This window comes from Anser cygnoides, chromosome 1 (genome assembly GCF_040182565.1).
Source record: "Anser cygnoides isolate HZ-2024a breed goose chromosome 1, Taihu_goose_T2T_genome, whole genome shotgun sequence".
NCBI classification, from domain to species: Eukaryota; Metazoa; Chordata; class Aves; order Anseriformes; family Anatidae; genus Anser; species Anser cygnoides.
Window position 1 is genome coordinate 205,020,048 of NC_089873.1, and position 19,635 is coordinate 205,039,682.

General features: G+C 36.2%; 1 protein-coding gene across 31 annotated transcripts in view; it reads right to left on the reverse strand.

The window, feature by feature from the left end:
- The window catches only part of DLG2 (discs large MAGUK scaffold protein 2), a 1,043,894-nt gene that overhangs the window by 211,117 nt on the left and 813,142 nt on the right, over nt 1-19,635 (reverse strand). For all 31 annotated transcript variants that reach the window (XR_010828657.1, XR_010828656.1, XM_048080922.2 and 28 more), the window contains one exon: nt 5,275-5,377. Coding sequence is in view for 29 of the 31 variants with exons in the window: in XM_048080922.2 (XP_047936879.1) it covers nt 5,275-5,377 (103 nt within the window). In the remaining 2 variants the exon portion in view is untranslated. The remainder of the gene's footprint in view (nt 1-5,274; nt 5,378-19,635) is intronic.

Below are 19,635 nucleotides of genomic sequence, written 5' to 3' on the forward strand. Positions count from 1 at the left end.
GTTATATACTCTAATACATGTGCATGAAATATAACCTCAGCATCTTGCATTCTTTGGCAATTAGATACGGGGACTTCTAGATGAAGGCCAACTGCTGTAATGCACCTATCCAAGTAGTTAAGCTATATCAGTTTTCAACAGCTGAGAAAAGGGGCCTTTAACATGAGCATTCACATTTGAAGGTACAGAAGAGATCTATATAAAACAAATAAATACAGTTAATTATTCTTCCCATATATTTTGTATCTAACTTATTTCTGCAGCATCTGAAAAGGCTAAACACCTGAATCAGGAATACGTGTGACCATTGTACCAAAACAGGTGACAAACATTTATATTTTCAAGGCAGGACCAGGGAATGAAATGGAGGTAAGAGCTAAAAAACATCCATGACTGCTCCGGAAGAATGACCTGTAAGAATGACCCCTGGATTTGTACTCTCATATTTTAAGAGCAGGTTTTGTGCACCAGTAGGTCTGAGGAAGGCATAAAACAAGGAGCATGCTTTTGTAAAAGCTGATGCTGCTTATTAAAGTTAGGTCTGTTACAAGGCACTGTACAAGCCTCCCAGGTTCAGGAACAAAAGAACTGAAAAGTGAATTTATTATCTTTTCTGCCATGAAATGCTTATAATTTTAAGTACAGCTCTCCAGTAATTTCCACAGCTACTGCCTTCAAAGACAGACGCTGCCTATCACAGTATCTCCATCTGATACTCTTTTTCTAACCTAGAAGTTACTCACTGCACAGCAGACTGAGCACGGTGACATCAGGCAAGCAGCTACCAGCTTGCTCCAAAGGTGATAAAGCAGAAATTCTCTCACTTGTAACAACGTTTTAACCTCTTCATTATGAGCTGGTCTAATCGAAAGGTAATCAATGAAAGTTTTCCCTATATGCCAGCTATTAATAAAGCAAGTTAATTGGCTTGGTTGAAAGATTGAAAGCACCTGGAACTTGTGACTGGTTTAACATTTTTCCAGGGAGTGCTGTGAAGGAATAACTGCAGAGAGACTGCAATGCAGCACAACACAGCTTGTAGACCACTGACACTGAATGTTTAGCAAAAATCTTAGGACTAAACTGTATCCCTTTCACAGTGCTGTAATGGGAAGATACTTGAACATTTGAGATTAAGATGTGCAATAAAGCTTTTTAGCATTTTCATTAGGAGTCCAGTATTTTGTCTCCCCAACTCCTAAACTGTGTCTTATAGGACAAATTGTCTCTATTTTAACTTAAATTCATTTTTTAAATCCATTTCTAGTGTTTTAGTTTCACTGACAAAATGTTTTCTTTTTCTTTTTTTTTCTTTTTTTTTTTTCTTAATTACTTCTATATTGGGCTGTTATTTAACACTGTTGCCATTAAAAACAAAATATGTCCTACATAAAACATGGAAATGTATAAAATGTTTGCCTATGTGTTATATATTCCCATTTTAATATACAAATATTTGTTTAACAAGAGCACACTGATCCACTCTATGATGATGAGTCAGCCTATTATTTTGCAGAAGGAAAGGGTATACTAACTAGCTTCATATTTGTACAATCCTTTAAAAGAAATGTGAGAGTTGCTAGACTGGGAGTAGGGTTAAATTGCTTCTAAGAATATTAAAAATTGGAGAGCAAAACTAATTATGAGGGATTGGTTCCCCTTCTAATTTTGTTCTAAGTAGCTTTTGGTCCTTAAATTCTCTTTAATTTCAATTCAATATTGTGCAGAAGATGTGAGCAATACATGAATACACAGAAGTCATCTTTTTGAAGCCTGCAGGATCACTTGCGTATTTTGAATACACACCTCAACACTCACAAGGATAACCAGAGGTAAGAATGCTCAACATTACTGGACCTTCATTTACACAATATATGTGTACATGAGATACAGTACACAGGTATTTTCAATTTTTAAAATAAAAGTAAGGAATTACTCAAACTAACAAAGAAAAAAAAAAAAGAATGATGGGCATTGTTCCTACATCTGTGAACATACTCTTGCTGTTGAGGTCTGATTTTTAATCTCTGTGATTTGTTTTCTTCTTGCTTCTGATAAAATTGCCAAAAATCATTTCATGTAATTTGCATTTGTTTGGACTTTCATTCCTCTTTTGTCTCTTCTTTTATTTCTCAGAGATATGAGGGAAACACAAACGGAGAATGTACATGAGGAAGACAGGAATTAAAGAGCAGAAGAGCTGAATGAGGAGTTCTTGGTTCCTTATAATATCCCTTGTACTTCCATTCTTCTCCTTGTCATGCAAATCACTGCTTGTATCTTCCATTATCCCTTTGTTCACTGTATCCATACTCTTTTACAGAATTTTATCCTGCTTCCAGGACCATTTTCATCTGAGTGCAGCGTGGTTCAGATAAGTGCCATCACCAACCACAAGTCTGACAGCATTCAAAAAATTCTGTGATGCTGTTATATTTTGACTGTGCTACTCTCTGCATTTGTTTATTCCAGACAGGATGACAAACCAAAATGCCATAGTATTAAGAGGAAAAACTATTCAAGTTGATGGCAAGCACTAGATTTTTTGCAGGAGTTGCCATTCTCATGAGATTTGCTTCCAACTCTATATACGTAAATGTGAGGGGTGTTATAAGCTTAGATAAACTTTTGACTGTTTGAAACAAGGAAAGTGAAATTTAAAATTTGAAAGTTGTTTCTATAGTATTCACCTCATCTTCGCACGACAAACTTGATGATGTAATTTTGGAGGCATTATTGCCAACACAAGTAAGCTTTGCTTTACTGCATAAAAACCAAATTATTGGAAAGTAAGCTTTCCTTACTAACAACTTTAATTGCTAATCATCAGCTGGCTTATAGTATTGACTGTTACTTAAATCATAATCACTTAATACATGCAATATCAATAAAGGTTCACTGAATATTTTTGTTTGAAACAAGCTCTAAATGCTAAATAAGCTAGAAAAGATAAAAATGGTATGGGTTAATATTTTCCATGTCTATTCCAAAACAACTGAGGCTGTAGTAACAACAATTCGCTTCCAGTATGAACATGGAAAAATCAAGCTACAAGTCTACTCTGCTTAGGCTCTTTTTGGGAAGTATTTCCAAATGCAGAGCCCCTGAAGGAAGCACAGCTGTACAGTTTTAAGACTGTATTTTAAGACTATGTTCCATTCTTATGCTTCAAGATAAGACATGGTAAATAAGAGATCGGGCGTAAATTTCATATAAAGAAGAAGAGTTGTGCAAGATCTTTAAAATAAAACAAATATTTATGCTGACGTAGAATGTTTGTCTTTATGTACGATCTGTATATCCCTAAGTAATTTTCTGTGAAGGCTACTTAAACAATGCTTTAAAGCATGTTTCATCTTCCTTTGTTGTTAGGGATTTATTTAAGAAAGAGAAACTTCATTTCACACCTGTGTCTACACAGTTTGTGTTAACCTGCATCTTAGGTTAACATGAAATCATTTAGCAGCAAGATACAACATGCTGGATGATTACCGAGTGTTCTCACTACCTGAAAAAATACATCATTTCCTATAAAAAGGCTAACTTTTGGGCTCTGTTCTTCACCAGCTCCACTCTTTTCAGAGTGTCTTGAATGATTTGGATGAAACAGGAAACTGGCTATGCTTCGCAGACAAGTCATGCAGTTGGGATTAGTCTGCCCTCAACAGGGTTTTGGGGGAATGGAGCAGCAATATAAGAAAAAATTGAATAAATATGTAATATAATACTTGAAGGATTTTATCAGCATCATTTGAATTGCATGCTCTCCAAAACTGAATTTGACATAGGACAGAGCTGGTAGAATGTAGGGGAACAGCACGTCAACTGAAAGTTCAAATATAATAGGAAAAATCTGTCAGACAGTGCATGCTTTGTGAGTTAACAATGGCATAAAAAAAAATCTGAAATGCCAGTGATTGCTACAAGTAGTCAGACACCATGGTGATAATTGCAATATAAAATCGCTAGACAGCAAACAAGACTGCCGCAACTAACAAGCATGGCTTTATTCAGAATCCAGTGAGGATAGCTATCTGTCATGGAATTCCTTTTCAATACTTTTTCTTTGAAATAACTCTGATTATTGCTAACATATTTTGTATTAATATGTTGAATTTATTTAGCAAAAGATAGGCACTTGCAATTTCATTTGCTCTCATCTACACATTCCTTAGTATAGCCTAATTTATTCTGTTTGGTGACTCAAGTGCAGATAAGCTGGTAAATGGATGCATGATACCAGATCTGAAGCACAATTCTAAGTTTGATAAATAAAAGATGTTTTTTTGTGTGTGTGTGTGCTATCATCAGGACTCAGAAAAACAAAAGAAGGTATCATGTTGCATAAACTCTGGCAGTACTAATTCATCTCCCCAGTGTCTCTGAAAAAAATGACTAGTGAATCTGTTTTTAGAAATGCGGTGTTTCTAAGTGTTTTTCCTCCAAGTGTTTTCTGAGACTTTCATGTGGTCTAGGCAGGGCACAGCTATACAGAATCAACAACTAGGGTTCGCAGGTCATAGTGGGACTTCTGAATTTAGTTAGAACTATTTTACTGAAAACTGATAAAATGGTGCCAGCAAGTCTTCACAGACACCTGTAGGTGCAGAACTCTCATGGAGAATGTTTCACAGTGACAACTACTGTGGAGAAAAACTATCTTTAGCCCCTATCAGAAAGTAATACTCCTGGATGGGATAAATCCTACCCTGAATGTCTTATTTCCTGCTGAATTTCCTGTTGATGCTTTTATTTACAAGGCTACCATTTTCTCTTGTAAATACTTGTGATCTGGGGCTAATTGCCCTCTACATAGAAGGACATGGTCATGCAACGGTAGTAGAGGGAGGCTCTATGCATTTTCCTGGAGAGCTTATCTTTGCTTAATTCTGATCTGGCTGTCTGAAGCAGCTTCAGATCTTCCTGGCATTTCTGTTCACTCTTATCTTTTGCACTACCTGTCTCCAGAAGAAAATCGAAAAGAACGTAGAATAAGCAGTAACAAAAATAAACTGATCAGGTAAACATTGATTACTGTCTTATTGTATGCACATTTAAAGATAGTTCTTACAGTTGTATAAAATACTTCTAAAAGCAAAGTCTGTGACAAAAACACAGTCACTTCTTAGGAATAGAACTGACACTTGAATTTTCATTCCAGATAACTCTGATGATAGGGAAAAGCACTGTCTACACCAGCCTCATCCTTTTAAGTGGGTGGCTTTAGAGCACTTATCTTTTACCATATGTCTTTAAGTTTATTATTTTGCTTACCCTCCGGCTGGTATTGTGCTATGATTGTTACCGTCTGCCCTGCTCCTTTTAGCGCCGCTGCAGCCTGCTCGTGGGTAGCACCTCGAAGATCAATACCATTCACCTGCAGAGGGAATGCAAACAACAACAGATCTGAGTAGTTTAACATTAGACAGAAAGACAGAGGGTTTTTTTGTTTTTTTGTTTTTTTTTTTTGGTTTGCTTGTTTGTTTAAATATCTGATGGATGTAAAGATCAGGTTGTCCAGATGCAGAAGTGAAGGTACAAACTCAGAAAGGCTGAGAGGATGTTACCTAACACTGCCCATGAAGATCGGCACTTACACTGCAAACTTTTTGTTTGTTTGTTTGTTTTTAATGCTTATCCATCCCTGTTATCTGGCCTCTGCTTTAGGGAGCTTCCTGCTCTACTGAGTTTATTTTTGGTGGCCTCTTCATCAATCAATTTCTTTTAAAAAATAAGATTTAAAGGTTACATTTTCTGCTGTGCTGGAAGGTCACTGCAGAATACTGCAGGCAAGGAAACTACCAGACCTAGCAAGCCCAGTCTATACCTTCAGGTGAACATGGAGATATATGGAGCATCTCTAACAAAAAACACTGGTTGGAGGACTGCCAGAACAGAAACTCCATCTACCATTCTCTTTTCACACACTCCTCCTATTGCCTAGAAATATCCCCCTATCTTGCACATGGCAGTGAAGGAGTTGAGAACATATGCAGCTAATTTGTGATAGCAATAACTCAAAACCCAGGAGATCCCATAGTTTCTGATCCAGAAAAATGCTCTGTGCTATAGAACCATTAATGGTACACACAAACATAACTGTCTAGCTGAGGTTTCACTTGGAAAATGTGATTCCATAAGACTCAACATTTTGCTTGTTAGACCTGTCTGCAAATACATTTCTCCACTCTTTTTTCCTTTACAACAATGAAAGAAAAAAAAACAAAACAAAACAAATTTTTTCCTAAGCAGTTATTATTTTCCTCCCCTCCTTTCAATGATGGTTTAATATTTCTCCCTATTATATTCACAAAAATGACCTAATGACCTCTCCTCATTTATAAAAATAAAAATAAAAAATTGATTTGAATTTTAACTGTCTATTATTACAATAACATTCAAAACTATAGAAGATGTAGAATTTTAGAGAAACATGATTTCTTGCAATCTCTCAACTACAGTTCACAGGAATTTTAAGTTACCTCACAGAAAAATAAATGAATTTTTGAGTTACTTTGTCCATATGTGCATTCCACAGTGGAGAGTATGAATACCACCACCATGCTGGTAATGCCTGCTTCATCCACGCAGGTATCTCAGACCCTTTAGGGCAGCATAGGAAGGACATACAAGGCAGCAGAGTACCAAAGGGATCTCAGCAGACAGGAGAGAGGATGAGAGCGTATATACAGGGATGAGACATTTTAAGGAGCACCAAAGTACCTATTGCAAGGTAGAGACCTTGTAGTAGAAGTGTAGGCTGGAAGACCACCACACCTAAATAAATGTTCAAAGCAAATACCTGTGCCAGAACTACTTTGTGAGAATAGGTATGCATAGGTCTCCATGTTGTTAACATTCATACAGACAATCTGAAGCTGTGTCAGTTACTCAGTATTCTGGTATTGCCATATATTAGTGTGTTTGACTTATATATTTGAAAGCACTATATGCTGATATATACAATCTTTTATTTTCTAAATTTTTCTCAGGTATGCAAAATTCATATTGTTTTTTACAATTTGTATGTAGATTGTGTACAGGGAAGTGAAAATCTTTACTTACAAGTAATGGACTAATGGACCTGAAAAGAAATTCTGAGCAAATGTAAGATTAAAGACTTCCTAATTTGTCTAACACAAGAGTTCTCAGTTGTTCTGTCTTCTGGTTTGAAAGCAACGCCTGCAGAAATGCCTTGTGGAAGCTTCCAAAACAAAACAAAACAAAACAAAACAAAATAAAAATGAGCCAAAGGTTCAAATACTTTTATCACAGTTCTATAGGTGAACCTCAAGTTCGGTGGAAGGCAAGACTAACATAAGACACCTGCAAAAAACTTGCTGACATTTAGTCTAGGAATGTAGTATCATAAATGGCAACAGTTAAGTGCATTCTAAAAAAAAAAAAAAAGAAAAGAAAAGAAAAAAGAAAAAAGGAAAAAGAGTCAGAGTTCTTAGTATCACAAAATCTAATATATTGTAATACATGATACTGATAATACCTAAAGATGAATACAGTGTCAATTAGGACTTAGTTTAAAACCACCGTGGAGAATACAAACTTCCCAGAAAGAGATGTGATTTAGACTACTGCTGTGGAAGCAAGGGGTTTTGTGCCCTACATTTACTCAGTGATGATGCTATGATCCTTAATACTGCGCGAAGGCCTACCAGCACTATTCATTAACTCAGGGCTTTAGTCACAGCTTTGGTGTCTCTGGAGGCCTGAAGAGAATTCTGTCATATAGGCAGCACAGTGCCTATACCATGCCATAAAGGAAACTCAGCCTGGATTCAGTGTTTCTGAAGAAGACAATTTTGAAACCAGGTCACCTTTCCTTCAAAGCTTGGCCTTTATCTCCTTTTTTGTTGTTGTTTTGTTTTGGTTTTGGTTTTGTTTTCTTTTTTCCTCAGTATCTGGAGTCCTTGAGAGGCTCCTGAGAAAGAAGCAATAGGATGAACTGAATGAAGAAAAACTTAAAGAAACATTCCTGAATTCTCAAGTGCTTGACCTGGGGAGAAGCATATGGATGATGTCACCCAGTCAGTTTTACAAGGTGAAAAAAGGAAATTAGAAATCAGTTTATTTAGGCTTAAACTTGAAGACAGTAGACTTCAGAACACAAGCTTCTCTTAATCAAAATATGAAAACAACGTGGTGATCTATAAAAGTTGTATTAACAGAACAGCAAGCATTAAAAAGCATTAATAAATCATAGTAATATCTCTGCAGATAAAAGGAAAGAATGTAGGAAAGAGAAACAAAGCACATACTTATTGCTTTCCTCTGCAGAACAATAGTCCTATCTATAGTTGACCTAATAACTAAAAACCCAACAAAGCATTAAGGATCAAAATATATTAAAAAAATATAAAAAATATATGTTGAGCAGGTGAGTGACCTAACTACACTGCATTGCCAAAACATTGATTTCCCTCTTGTAGGTGCATAGCTGCAGAATAAAATCAAACATTTTTTTTTGCCAAATAGACAGGTGTGAGTCTGTTTACATGTTGTATAGTTCAATAATGCCTGTGACAGGTTCTTCCTACAGAATAATAGATGTTAAAGTTAGAAAGGACTTTCCTATCACCTAGTTGGACTTGCTAGAGAATGAGAAGAGTAAATGCTAACTCAGTTTCTGCCCTGAAAAGTATCATTTCCCAATATTTAAAAACAAACATAATCAAGTCCCAGAACTTCTAATTGAAAAAGAGCATATTCATGTAAAAACATTACATCTGGATGAATGATGCCATTAATTTACACATTTTAATCAAATTCTTACCCTCAGGCCAAAACGAACAAGAGTTTTCAGTAGGGTAAAATAAATATTCTGTCTTGCCTCTTCCTCCAAAGCAGTATCTTAATTATAACAATTGAGTATGGTGATATGTTTGTTTGAAATGATTTAATTTCAATTTCAAAAATATATTTCAATTGCTGCTTTCAATTAATTTAATGTTGTTTTTGTCAAGAATAATCAGTAAATAAAACAAAACTACCAGAAAAATTTCAAGTGTGTGTAGGAAAGTTTAATGCATATTCAAAGGTCTTATTTTTTCTCTATTAAATGGGCTAGCTTCCTTTAAGAAGCATTATACAATAAGCAAAGTAGCACTTTGTTGTTCTGAGCTTGACTGCACAATCCTGATGCCCTAGCTTGGAATGAATTTGACTGCACAATTTCCAGTGCCTAACGCCTAAATGAATTTGACATAATGGAAATAAGAAGAGCCTCCAGCTTATACAGATGTCTGTCTCTCCTGTATGCTGTGACAAAAAGTGGTTAAAATGCTTACAAACAAAAAGAAATTCTGTGATGAAATATTATAGTTTAAAACTACAGACGAAATTAAACTGATCTGGAGAAAAAAAAGATGCAACTATAGTTCATAGGAATCACAGTAATTGTCTTTGAATTCATTGACTCAGACAAAAGCACTATTTACTTCATTAAATGCTAAATCATATTCTAAATGAAAGAGTGCATATATTTCTTGTATAGATCACATTCTTCTAAAACTGGCTATATTCCCTTAAAATGTCTGAGTAGCCCATATTAGCACAAAATGGTTTAATTCTGAACAGTGTCATTTTACGACTTACTCAAATCTGGCTGTCTTCTCCTGTTATGTTAACTTGAGCATGACCCACATGTAGGTCATTCAACTACAGCAAAGTCCAGCAGAATATCTGTTTTTATTGACATTTACTTACCTAAACTACCTTATTTCATCTTTGTACGGTGATTAAATGAACGCCTAGCATCTTTTGATGAGTTGGAAAGGAAAGGAAAAACACACCCCTTCTCTAGTGAGGAAAACATAAAGGAGTTCTTTTCACTTCTGCTTTGAACTGTCAGTAACATTGTACCTGCTTTTATAGAGTAAGGTAAATAGCAAAGAAAAGCACCTTTTTACCATGGAATAATACAGAAGATTTTTTTTTTTTCGAGTTGTGGTTGAATTCTTTTATTTTTTAACTGATAAAATAAGAGTTTTTGTCATCTGAAAAAGTAAACAGAAGTCTGACTAAGAACAACTCTTACAGCCAGAATTCCCACTGACTGCATTAAGAGGTAATACAAAGAACCTTATTCACCTGCCTTAACTTTGCATATCGACTTAGGCATTCTCAAGGTCATTAACAAAAGATGAGAGGAAAGCTGAGCCATGTTCTCCAGCAGTCCTGACTAGTCATTGGAAACGGAATACACAGCATCACCCCTTAGGTGATGGAAGCACGGTCTTCCAGCAAGATGGGGAACACTGTAAAAAACACACATTAGGGGTGACCTGCTCTGAACACGTCTGGGGAAGGCTTTCCTCACGAGGAGGTGGCATAATCTTGCTATGCAATGTCCCACAGCACTCAGACAACAGATATAATCCAGCAAAAATTACAAGAATTCAAAGAAACTCATGCATGTTGCCAAAATACAGCCCTTCGCTGAGCAGCGACCTGTCACCTCCTCGCTACACGAAGCCTCCAGCTGGAGGCCGAGGCCTGCTCAGCACCAAGGACAGCTCCCGGCCACTGGCACAGCCCAGCTCTTGCTTTGCTCGACAAGAAAACGCTTAGAAATAGAAAGAACGGAGAAATGCACATGGGGAAAAGAGTTTTCGCTGTCTAGCCTACCTTGTTTTAAATATTCAGATGCACTCTCACTTTTCTTGCTTCTTTTTCCATGCCTTTATTTTATTCCTATCAGTTAAAACTGCTTAGCTTGGACATGCTATGACGGTGGTTACCTTATCGTTGACTCCACTGAAAACACAATACCATGTTCTCCTGCTCTCTTTTTATGGGCCAGCACTTTCAGTGACCTTGTCAATTCTTGTCTTTCTACCTTATAATTATGACTTCTGCCTCTAGTATGCTGGTCTTTATGCTCTGATGAGCTGGGCATTCTAGAGGCAAATTCTTCTCTGTCTGGAAAACAAGAAACACTGTGGGGGTACAAGCTGTATCACTTAGTATGCCTTTTCCTGCCAGGAAGTTTAAGGCAAGAGATAAACCTGCTGAAAGAGGTATCACAGCACTACATCTTTAAAGCAGGAATAAACATCCTGTTACTGAAGTGGTGTCTTACACACAGTGCCTTTTACCATAGGAACCAACCAGCTTTATGATTCACCAGATCACATAAATCTTTCCAAATAATACCTGTTATGTCTATAACCATAGTCAAAGACTTGTATTTTAACCCAAACTGTAAAATTTAAATTTGTAATTTAAATGAAACAGAATTTTTCCTTATAGAAGAAGTGCTTTCCATGTAATTGTGGTCTTTGTGAATGATGCCAGATTGGCGAACTTTGAAATCAAAGTAATTGCACTGAATTCATTCACTACAGTGAGAGTTTAAGAGCCATTTCCTCTCACTTCCATTAGAATTCCTTAAAACCTGTTTAAACTGGGTTTGAAATAAATCATGGCTTTGGAAAAGGACATGTAGACTTATAGGAACCTGAAAGAACATTAAACTTACTTCACTCGGGTCACTAAATAGCTACCAGCTAGTTCCATTAATGACTTGGGCCAATGTGATCCTGCAACTACAAGTTGATCAATGATATTTTATCTCATTGCTAAATGGTAAAGTCTAATCAGAGACACACACGTAGTCTTTTCGTATTCATATAACTGTTGTTAATGGTGAAAAATTTCATATATGTATACCATGCTGGCTAATAGTGCAGACCACTGCTTATTAACTAATTTTTAAATAAATATACATATTTTCCATTTATTTTATATACAAGATATCAGTCTTAATAATTAGGAATATTCATTTAAGTTAAAACGCTCATCACCACATCTTAAATTTAAACCTAGTAGCTGTTTTATTTACTTTCCCTCCTTCCTCCTGGTCACTCAAATACCACCACGTAATTTCATGGATCTTACTACAATGTAATCTCCTCACCGAAGTCTGTCTTCATATATTCACTCTCCTTTACAGTTAGTACTATCTTCCTACTCCAAACTGATAAAATACCAGATTGTCCCTCCTCCCTCCTACAGCTTTAACTTTACATGACTGCTACTTTCATTCATTTTCTTGACTTTCTGAATTAATCCTATTTCTCCCTAATTCTGTTTTCAGCAGTTGGATTTCTGTCTCCTACTCTCATCCTGGGTCACATAGGCATTCCCCTGCTGGTAGCAGTTATAGCATAGATCTTGGTTTCCACACAGCCCTAAAAGGAATTTTTCCTACCAAAATATGCATATAGCTAAATTACCCTTGATTAGTTTTTCTCATAATGTTGTAGTGTTCTTGTTTCTCATTTGAATTTCAAACAATGATATAAATGGAACTAATTATTGCAATTCTTCTGCTTTTGAAGTGAAGTAAAGGTTTCCATTTTACTAAGTGTCTTGTAACTCGAAGATGATAAGAATGATCATTCCAGCTGAAGCCGATATGTAAAAGTTACTCAGGTACTGGAATAAAAAATTAAATCAATATTAGAGGCTGCTTAGAGACAGTAGGGCATTGGTAACTTGTTGAACTCCAAGCAGTGAGTTAGTGGCAAATTTAAAAACTGAAATCCTTGCCCTGTTCTCTGCTTGACAGGCTTTCCATATTTCCATGTTCGCAGACTATGGTAACATGGCCTCTGAGCTGCGGGATAACATCTTGTGTCTTGTGTCACAACAAATCTATACTGAATTCAAGCCAGTGACCATGAGGCAATGTTTGAATGGTTCAGTGGTAGCTTGTCTAACTGGAATATTTGGCTGTAGGTGAAGTGTTCAGCTCTAAATGAATTGTTCAGTGCTCAGTTGTTAAGTTCAGACTTTTTTTTTTTTTTTTTTAATATTAAAACTGCCTGAATCACAATGTTCATAGTTATTTGTGGCTCTACAGAGTAGGATTATGTGACACAGACTCTTTGAATAGATGATGAGCTGTAGTCTCAAATATAGAGTATATTTTTAAAAAACAATGGAAAGGAAGTGGCTCTTGTATTCTGTAGTTCTGGCTTTTTTGTTTTGTTTTGTTTTTAACAGTGGCTTGCTTCTTCAGCAAAAAGACTTTTTTTTTTTTTAAGGATCCCCAGAATCTTCTCCAAGAAATTACTGCAGATATCCCTCAAATACCCTACTTAATACTTAATTGATGGCCAATTTCTATTATTATGCATCTCATGTCATAGGATCATTTTTTTAAATCACTCAGGAACATGAAACCTACAGGGCAATAGAGCAGGATGATGCCTGGAGTCTAGTTTGTTTAAGCACAAGTCCAGTCTGGGGAAAAATCTCTGAAAGAATAACACTCAGGGATGTAGCCATTTTGTCCAGCAGTAATAGTTTTGGCTTTCAAATTTCTATTTTTATTTTCCCTTCATTGTGAAAGTGACATTAAGGCTACACAGAAGGCTATAAAGCTCACCCCACATCCTCAATATATCAGATGTGATATAATTCTGTTTGACAATCTTGAAACAAATTTTTCTAATTTAGAATCCTTGAAGTGAATGTGAACTCCTCCTTAAACAATTAGGAGCTGAAGAGCAAGCAGTCTGGCATCAGATCATTCCTACTCATTGAGGCAATTACAAAATGAATGTTTTAGAGGCAACTGATGATTTCATCACAGCAAAAATACATGGGCTCTGGTCTAGGCCAATTTGCTAGCTTTGCATGACACAACTGACAGGTCTGATAGCTAACACAGCCTGGCAAAAAGAGACATATCTTATTCATGAGAATTGTTAATAGTATTTATCAGGTTCTAATCATGTGCTTGGCAATATCAAAGACTTAAGTAAGCAGTTACTGCATCAAGGAAATTGCAATATAAACTATATATTACAGAAAAGTAGTGGGAGGGAAGGAAAGGGAGAAAGGAAACAGAAGGGAGAGAGAGAAAAAAGAGAAATCCATCAGGAAGACACATTTCTAGATTAATAAAAGACAAAAGGTAGCTCTACAGTCACCTAATGCACATACTAGTCTAGCATACAGGTGGTAAATTTTTCCCTAGAAGCTCCATTAAGATTGTATTTTAGAAAGCCATCTATTTTATTTTGAAGTCCCAAAGTGACAAGTCTACTAGCTTCTATGGCAATATAATCCAGTTACCCTGACTACAAAACAAGCGCATCATGTTTTGAGGTTGAATATGTCTAAGTTCAACTTAGCCAGTCATCAGATCATATGTATTTATCAATAGCACTAAAAAACAGTCTTTTACCAGCTTTCTTATCCAAGGGTAAGTATTTGCAGATGTTTTTTACATAGACACAGCTCATACTTCATTGAAGTCAATTTTCATGGTCAGGGAGAATGCTAGATTTTTCCTGACATGGAAATTAAACTCCAAGGCATTTTGTTAATTGATGATGATGATGATGCCACCTCTTTAAATATATAAAAGAGAGGATTTTCAAAAGCACAGATTTGCAGTAGCACCCAGCTTTTGTTTATTAGGTGTCCAGTTGCCTTCTGTACCTCTAAAAATCTCCTCTTGTACAGAAATTTTGTAATGGTGATTCAGTGTTGTCATGTGAAATGGTTTTGATTTATCATGATGACAGCAAATACTGGACATATATCTGAAGATAATAAACACATTGTAAAAGGTGAATTTGAGATCATTTACAAGGTTGGGATGCTGTGCACCTGGATGACTTCACGTAAACATAAATAGGTGGAGGACTCTTAGAGACCTACTACCATTTCTGAATCATCCTCAAATTTCATAACTTTCTAAAAACTTTTCATCATCTTCAACACCACAGGAAAGTAAGCACCCTAAGGATATGGGCAGTGCCTCTGCAGGCAAGTGCTATATGGCAAAGGGAGTACCTCTCATAATCCTAGCACTATTACACAAGAGTGACTGATGCTCCATGGAGAAAGGATTCCGTGCCCCATAGCAATCTCCATCATAAAGCCTGTTTTGGGATTGGGCTGAGTGGAGATGATTCAAACATTTTCCAAGCCAGTTGCAATTTTGAAAAAAAAAAAAAAAAATCCGAGAAGCAAAACTAAATAGTATTTGACTTTTTTTTTTTTTTTTAGTTTGTAACTAGGTAACACAATGCACTCTTTGCCATAAGTAGTTTTACTGCTTTTACCATGAGCAAAAAGCCATTTTAAATTAGAAAACTGAAAGCTTCTCTGCACCAAAGTAAGGGAAGTCAATCGGAAGGTCAATTCCAACTGCAGCAAAATGGAGCATAAATATTGCTATAAATAGGTACAGAGTTCTAATGGTCTATCCTGCTCTATATGCACATACTTTGGAGTAGAAATTGCAGAACATTATTTTTTTTAAAGTGTATTTTATTTTTGCTACAGATGTGTGTGAGAAGGTGGGTAGGAGTTTTTTGGGAGGAACTAAGTAGAAGCTCATAAGGAAAAGCAAACCTCTCACATAAAATAACAGCAGGACAATGCACAGACAGAAGATAAAATCTGATCAATATAAGAGATGACTTTCCCTCTACAAGGAAAAACCTTGTATAAATAAACAAAGGCAATACAGAATTGAGATGCTGAAATACCAGTTTTGCAAACTAACTATATATAATACCATCAACCAGATGAGAAGGTTACAGAAATCCCTGCAGAATATTTCTGGTAGCCCTTTTCCCGGTATGTAGCTATTTGATTCTCAGGAAGTAGCAGGGGATAACAGATACTATCTTTCCCCATGTATGAATACTTCATGATGAATACTATGCTAGATCAAGATGAAAATCACACAGAATTTGTCTGATTTAGTTCATCTGCTTCAGGTGAGATACCAGTGAAAATGGAAGCATTAGGAGAGTTCTACCTGCATCTTCACAGTGCAGCCTGTTCTTTTTCTACTCTTTTTCCCACCCTTATTCAGCAATTACTCTACAGAAAACATGTTTTATCTCCTTAATGTAACTGGCAGGATGTGTTGCTTGGGAGCAGCAGTCTTGCTCCATAGCAAGCAGTCTCTTCTTTCTCCTGACTACTTTCAGGATAGCAGCCACACTTAATCCTGCCACTGTGAGACACAAGGTACTAAAGAATTGATGTAGGAGAATAAAATAAAACTGATACTGTTTATATGGCACACATTTTGCGTTTCTTTGTGATGAATCAAACACAGTATTAGGTGAAAAATCAAACATATATTGTAAAGGCAAACACATGAAATGTGAAATTCAGTTTAAGATGCCTAAATATAGACATGCATACACAGGATAAGTGTTTGATCTTACAGTCAATGGATATCCAATCAATGCAAGCAATAAGGACTACAGAGCAGTTCAACCTGCTCTAGACACCTCATAGTTGGCCAGGCGAATCAATCTCTAGTCTTTATTGATTTTAATGGGAAATACACACCCAGAAAGTATGTCTATCTTTAAGTATCTTAATCTGAAATTTAGTCTTGCCCAATGACATAAAATTCAATCATTTCAATAGTGAAGACTTGTTATTTCCCTATGGCTACTTTCATTTACACACATACTTAACTTGATGTAGTCTGGTAGAAAAATCATAAAAGTGTCTGAAAAAATGTGAGAAAAGAAATTCAAGGAGCAATGTGCTCTAATTAATTGTGTGTAAATTGTGTGTCAAGACTTGAAATAGTAAATCTTAATTCTGCTTCTGAATTTGCGTGGGTAAACTAACTCTCTGCTCTGTAGATGTACATATACAGAGAATTTTGCAAGACTGGTACTGAAAGTGCTTTGGAAGAACACAAGATAAGACATCTAAATCAAGTAGTTTTGTTTTATGGTAATTTGATATGAGATTGTAAAGGAAAATCGTTTTGTTAATAAATATATATATGTATTAATAGAACTTTATTTCTCCCCCTATCCCTCCCAGTATTTCCCCTAAAACTTAAAATGTATTCAAAACTTACAATGTGTGTGCCTCTTCTCTAAAATTTTAAGATTTGCACTGTTTTCTGTCAGTTAGGATACACTTACAAGGTGTGGCCATCATGTTTATGGCTCTTCGAAATCATTTGTGCTCATCAAACTGATTTTCACTAAACAACACTGGGCTACCATTTCTATTTTAATAGACAAAATATCCTTCAGTGTTGGAATTGGAATTTTAAATTGCAAGAGTGGCATCAAGGAAAAATACTTTTTATTTGTACTAGAGACCTCATTTTCCTAACAGATGGAGAACTTGGAATTAGATCAGAGTTCAAGCAGTATATAAACTTTGTCTTGGCCCAGACTTCCTGCCTTAATTTAATCAGTTAACATAATGGCATCCCCTTTCCACTGCTATAAAATGGAAATACTTCCATTGGTATTTTCAGCTGTTCTGTTTGTGTTGTACACTTCTGATTGAAAAGCTAATCTGTGTGTAGGCAGAACCTGGCAAATCAGTTCTTTATCCCAATTAGTATTCAAGATGCTATTTGGTAACATTTATATTTTATTTAATATCAGGACAACCCTAGTGGGAGGGACATACTCTGTCATACTGGTGAACCTTGCTGATGTACGCATTACCACATTTTTAGAGACATTTGGAAGTCAAAAAGAAAATGATTAGTTTGGTAAGAACTCACAAGACTATAATAAAGAAACCAGCGTTTAAAACACCACTTTTTAGAGGGGAAAAACAGTTTTTCATAAATGTAACTTTATAAATCACTTTTTGCTATTTGAAATGTTTGCCATTTGAAAGAGAACATTTTCCATTATTCTTCAATTTGCATTCAAGGTTCAGATATGACTCATTTTGTCTCTTTGCACAGAAGCATTTGGAATATCAGCCTGCTTCCTGAGATAAGTTTTAAACATTTCCAGTCAATTAACTGAAAAAATAAGAATATGGCTATCACTGTTTTTCCTAAGGTTTTAGGTCAGATTTCTGTCATTATTGATCCTGTGATGCCACCTGGTGGCGTTTAATAAAAATAAACTCAAATTTCACTCCTTGCCCATAATATATCATAGCGCCCCTTGGAGGATGTTTGGACTCTGTCACATAACAGCCCCTCTCTGTCACGTAACAGTGAGAAGGCAGAAAATGAGGCAGAAAAGTTATGGGACGTCAGGCTTTACAGGCTGACTCTGGGACTACATATGCATCCAGTGAATCACCCAAAGGCAGTGCATATTTCTAGCTTTGTGGGGACTAACTCATGGATTTGCAGTCTATTTAAGGTATATTTACAGGTACCCACCTGAAGGTGAGTATACACAGCTCTCAACTAGTCAACATTTTGCCATATTTACAGCACAAGCACGAATTATGAAAGTGCTGTGATTCTCCTCTTCTACATTGGAGAAGGTGGCTTTGAAAACTAAAGCACCTTGACCAAAGTCACGGAAAAACAACAGAAAAATCAGGAATTCATTCCAGGTCTCCAAAGTTTAAATCACTTATGCCGCTTCCTGTCTGGAAGAAATTTAACAAACGCCAAGTTAATTTGATATACTAGCTTGGTGTGCATTATTGGTTCTTGGTAAACCAGATCTATCGTGTTTTGAGAAACAAGTGGGTAAACTGTAGGGAAACAAGTAGGGAAACAGTAAGGAAGTAAGTGTTTCTGAGGGATGAGACAAGTAAGAATAGACAGAGAGAAACAGGCCTATTCTGTGCAGCTTGATAAAATTAAGGTGTCTAGGACCCTTCACCAGACAATGGTCTAAGATTAATCAGCTCTAAAATTAGCCCGTGCATGACATTTGTTTTGTTTGAGCAAGGGAAAAGTGGATTCATAATAGTTATTTGTGACTTAATAAGTCAGCAGTGCCTGACTTAGTGATTGCCTGGGGAAATATATGCAGTCTAATTTAGTAATAATTTCCATCCCTCTCTTCAATGAACAAACAAACTACTCTTGCATGACAAGTAAATGCTGCAGTGACACTGGTAAGTTTAATTAGAACTTATGAAAACATTGCTGTGAAATAGACAAAAAGTGGAACTAAAAATTCAACTTTGGCAGTATCCCACAGTGCTAAATACATGCCTGCTGAAAAATAAAACAAAATGGACTTTTAAAGTTGTATGTGAGCTGCTGGATTTCTGAATACAATGTACTGTGAAGGCTCCAATCTCATAGTGCTCTTTTATTCAGCCTTCTTGTGCTGCATCTAGCCAAAGAAAAATAAATGAAATAAGCGTCCATTTCTATTCCTCAGGTTCCTTGTCTGTATTCTTGTTGGCACAGGCATTTGCTTTCCTTATCTCTCCATGCTGATAACATTGTAAGATTCTATTCTGGTTTTCTTGCAGTTCCCTATGAACTTATTTAGGGATCTCTTCAAGGCACATAAACGTCTTCTACTTGTCCTTTCTCTTTAACTATTTGCAAGGAGCAGATCAAGATAAAAGATAGTGTTATGATCCTGTCCTGCTTTCGTCTAGTTTACAGTTAATTTTTTCATAGTGGCTGGTATGCACCATGTTTTGGATTTGAGAGAAAAATAATGCTAATAATGCACCTATGTTTAGCTGTCGCAGAGCAGTGCTTGCACAGAGCCAAGGACTTTCATCTCCTGTTGCTGCCCTAACAGTGAGGTATCTGGGGGTGCACAAGGAGCTGGGAGGAGACACAGCCAGGAGCTGACCCAGACTGGCCAAAAGGATTTCCCATACCATATGGTGTCAATCTGAAAAATTAAACTTGGGTTTTGGCCATGGGCAGGG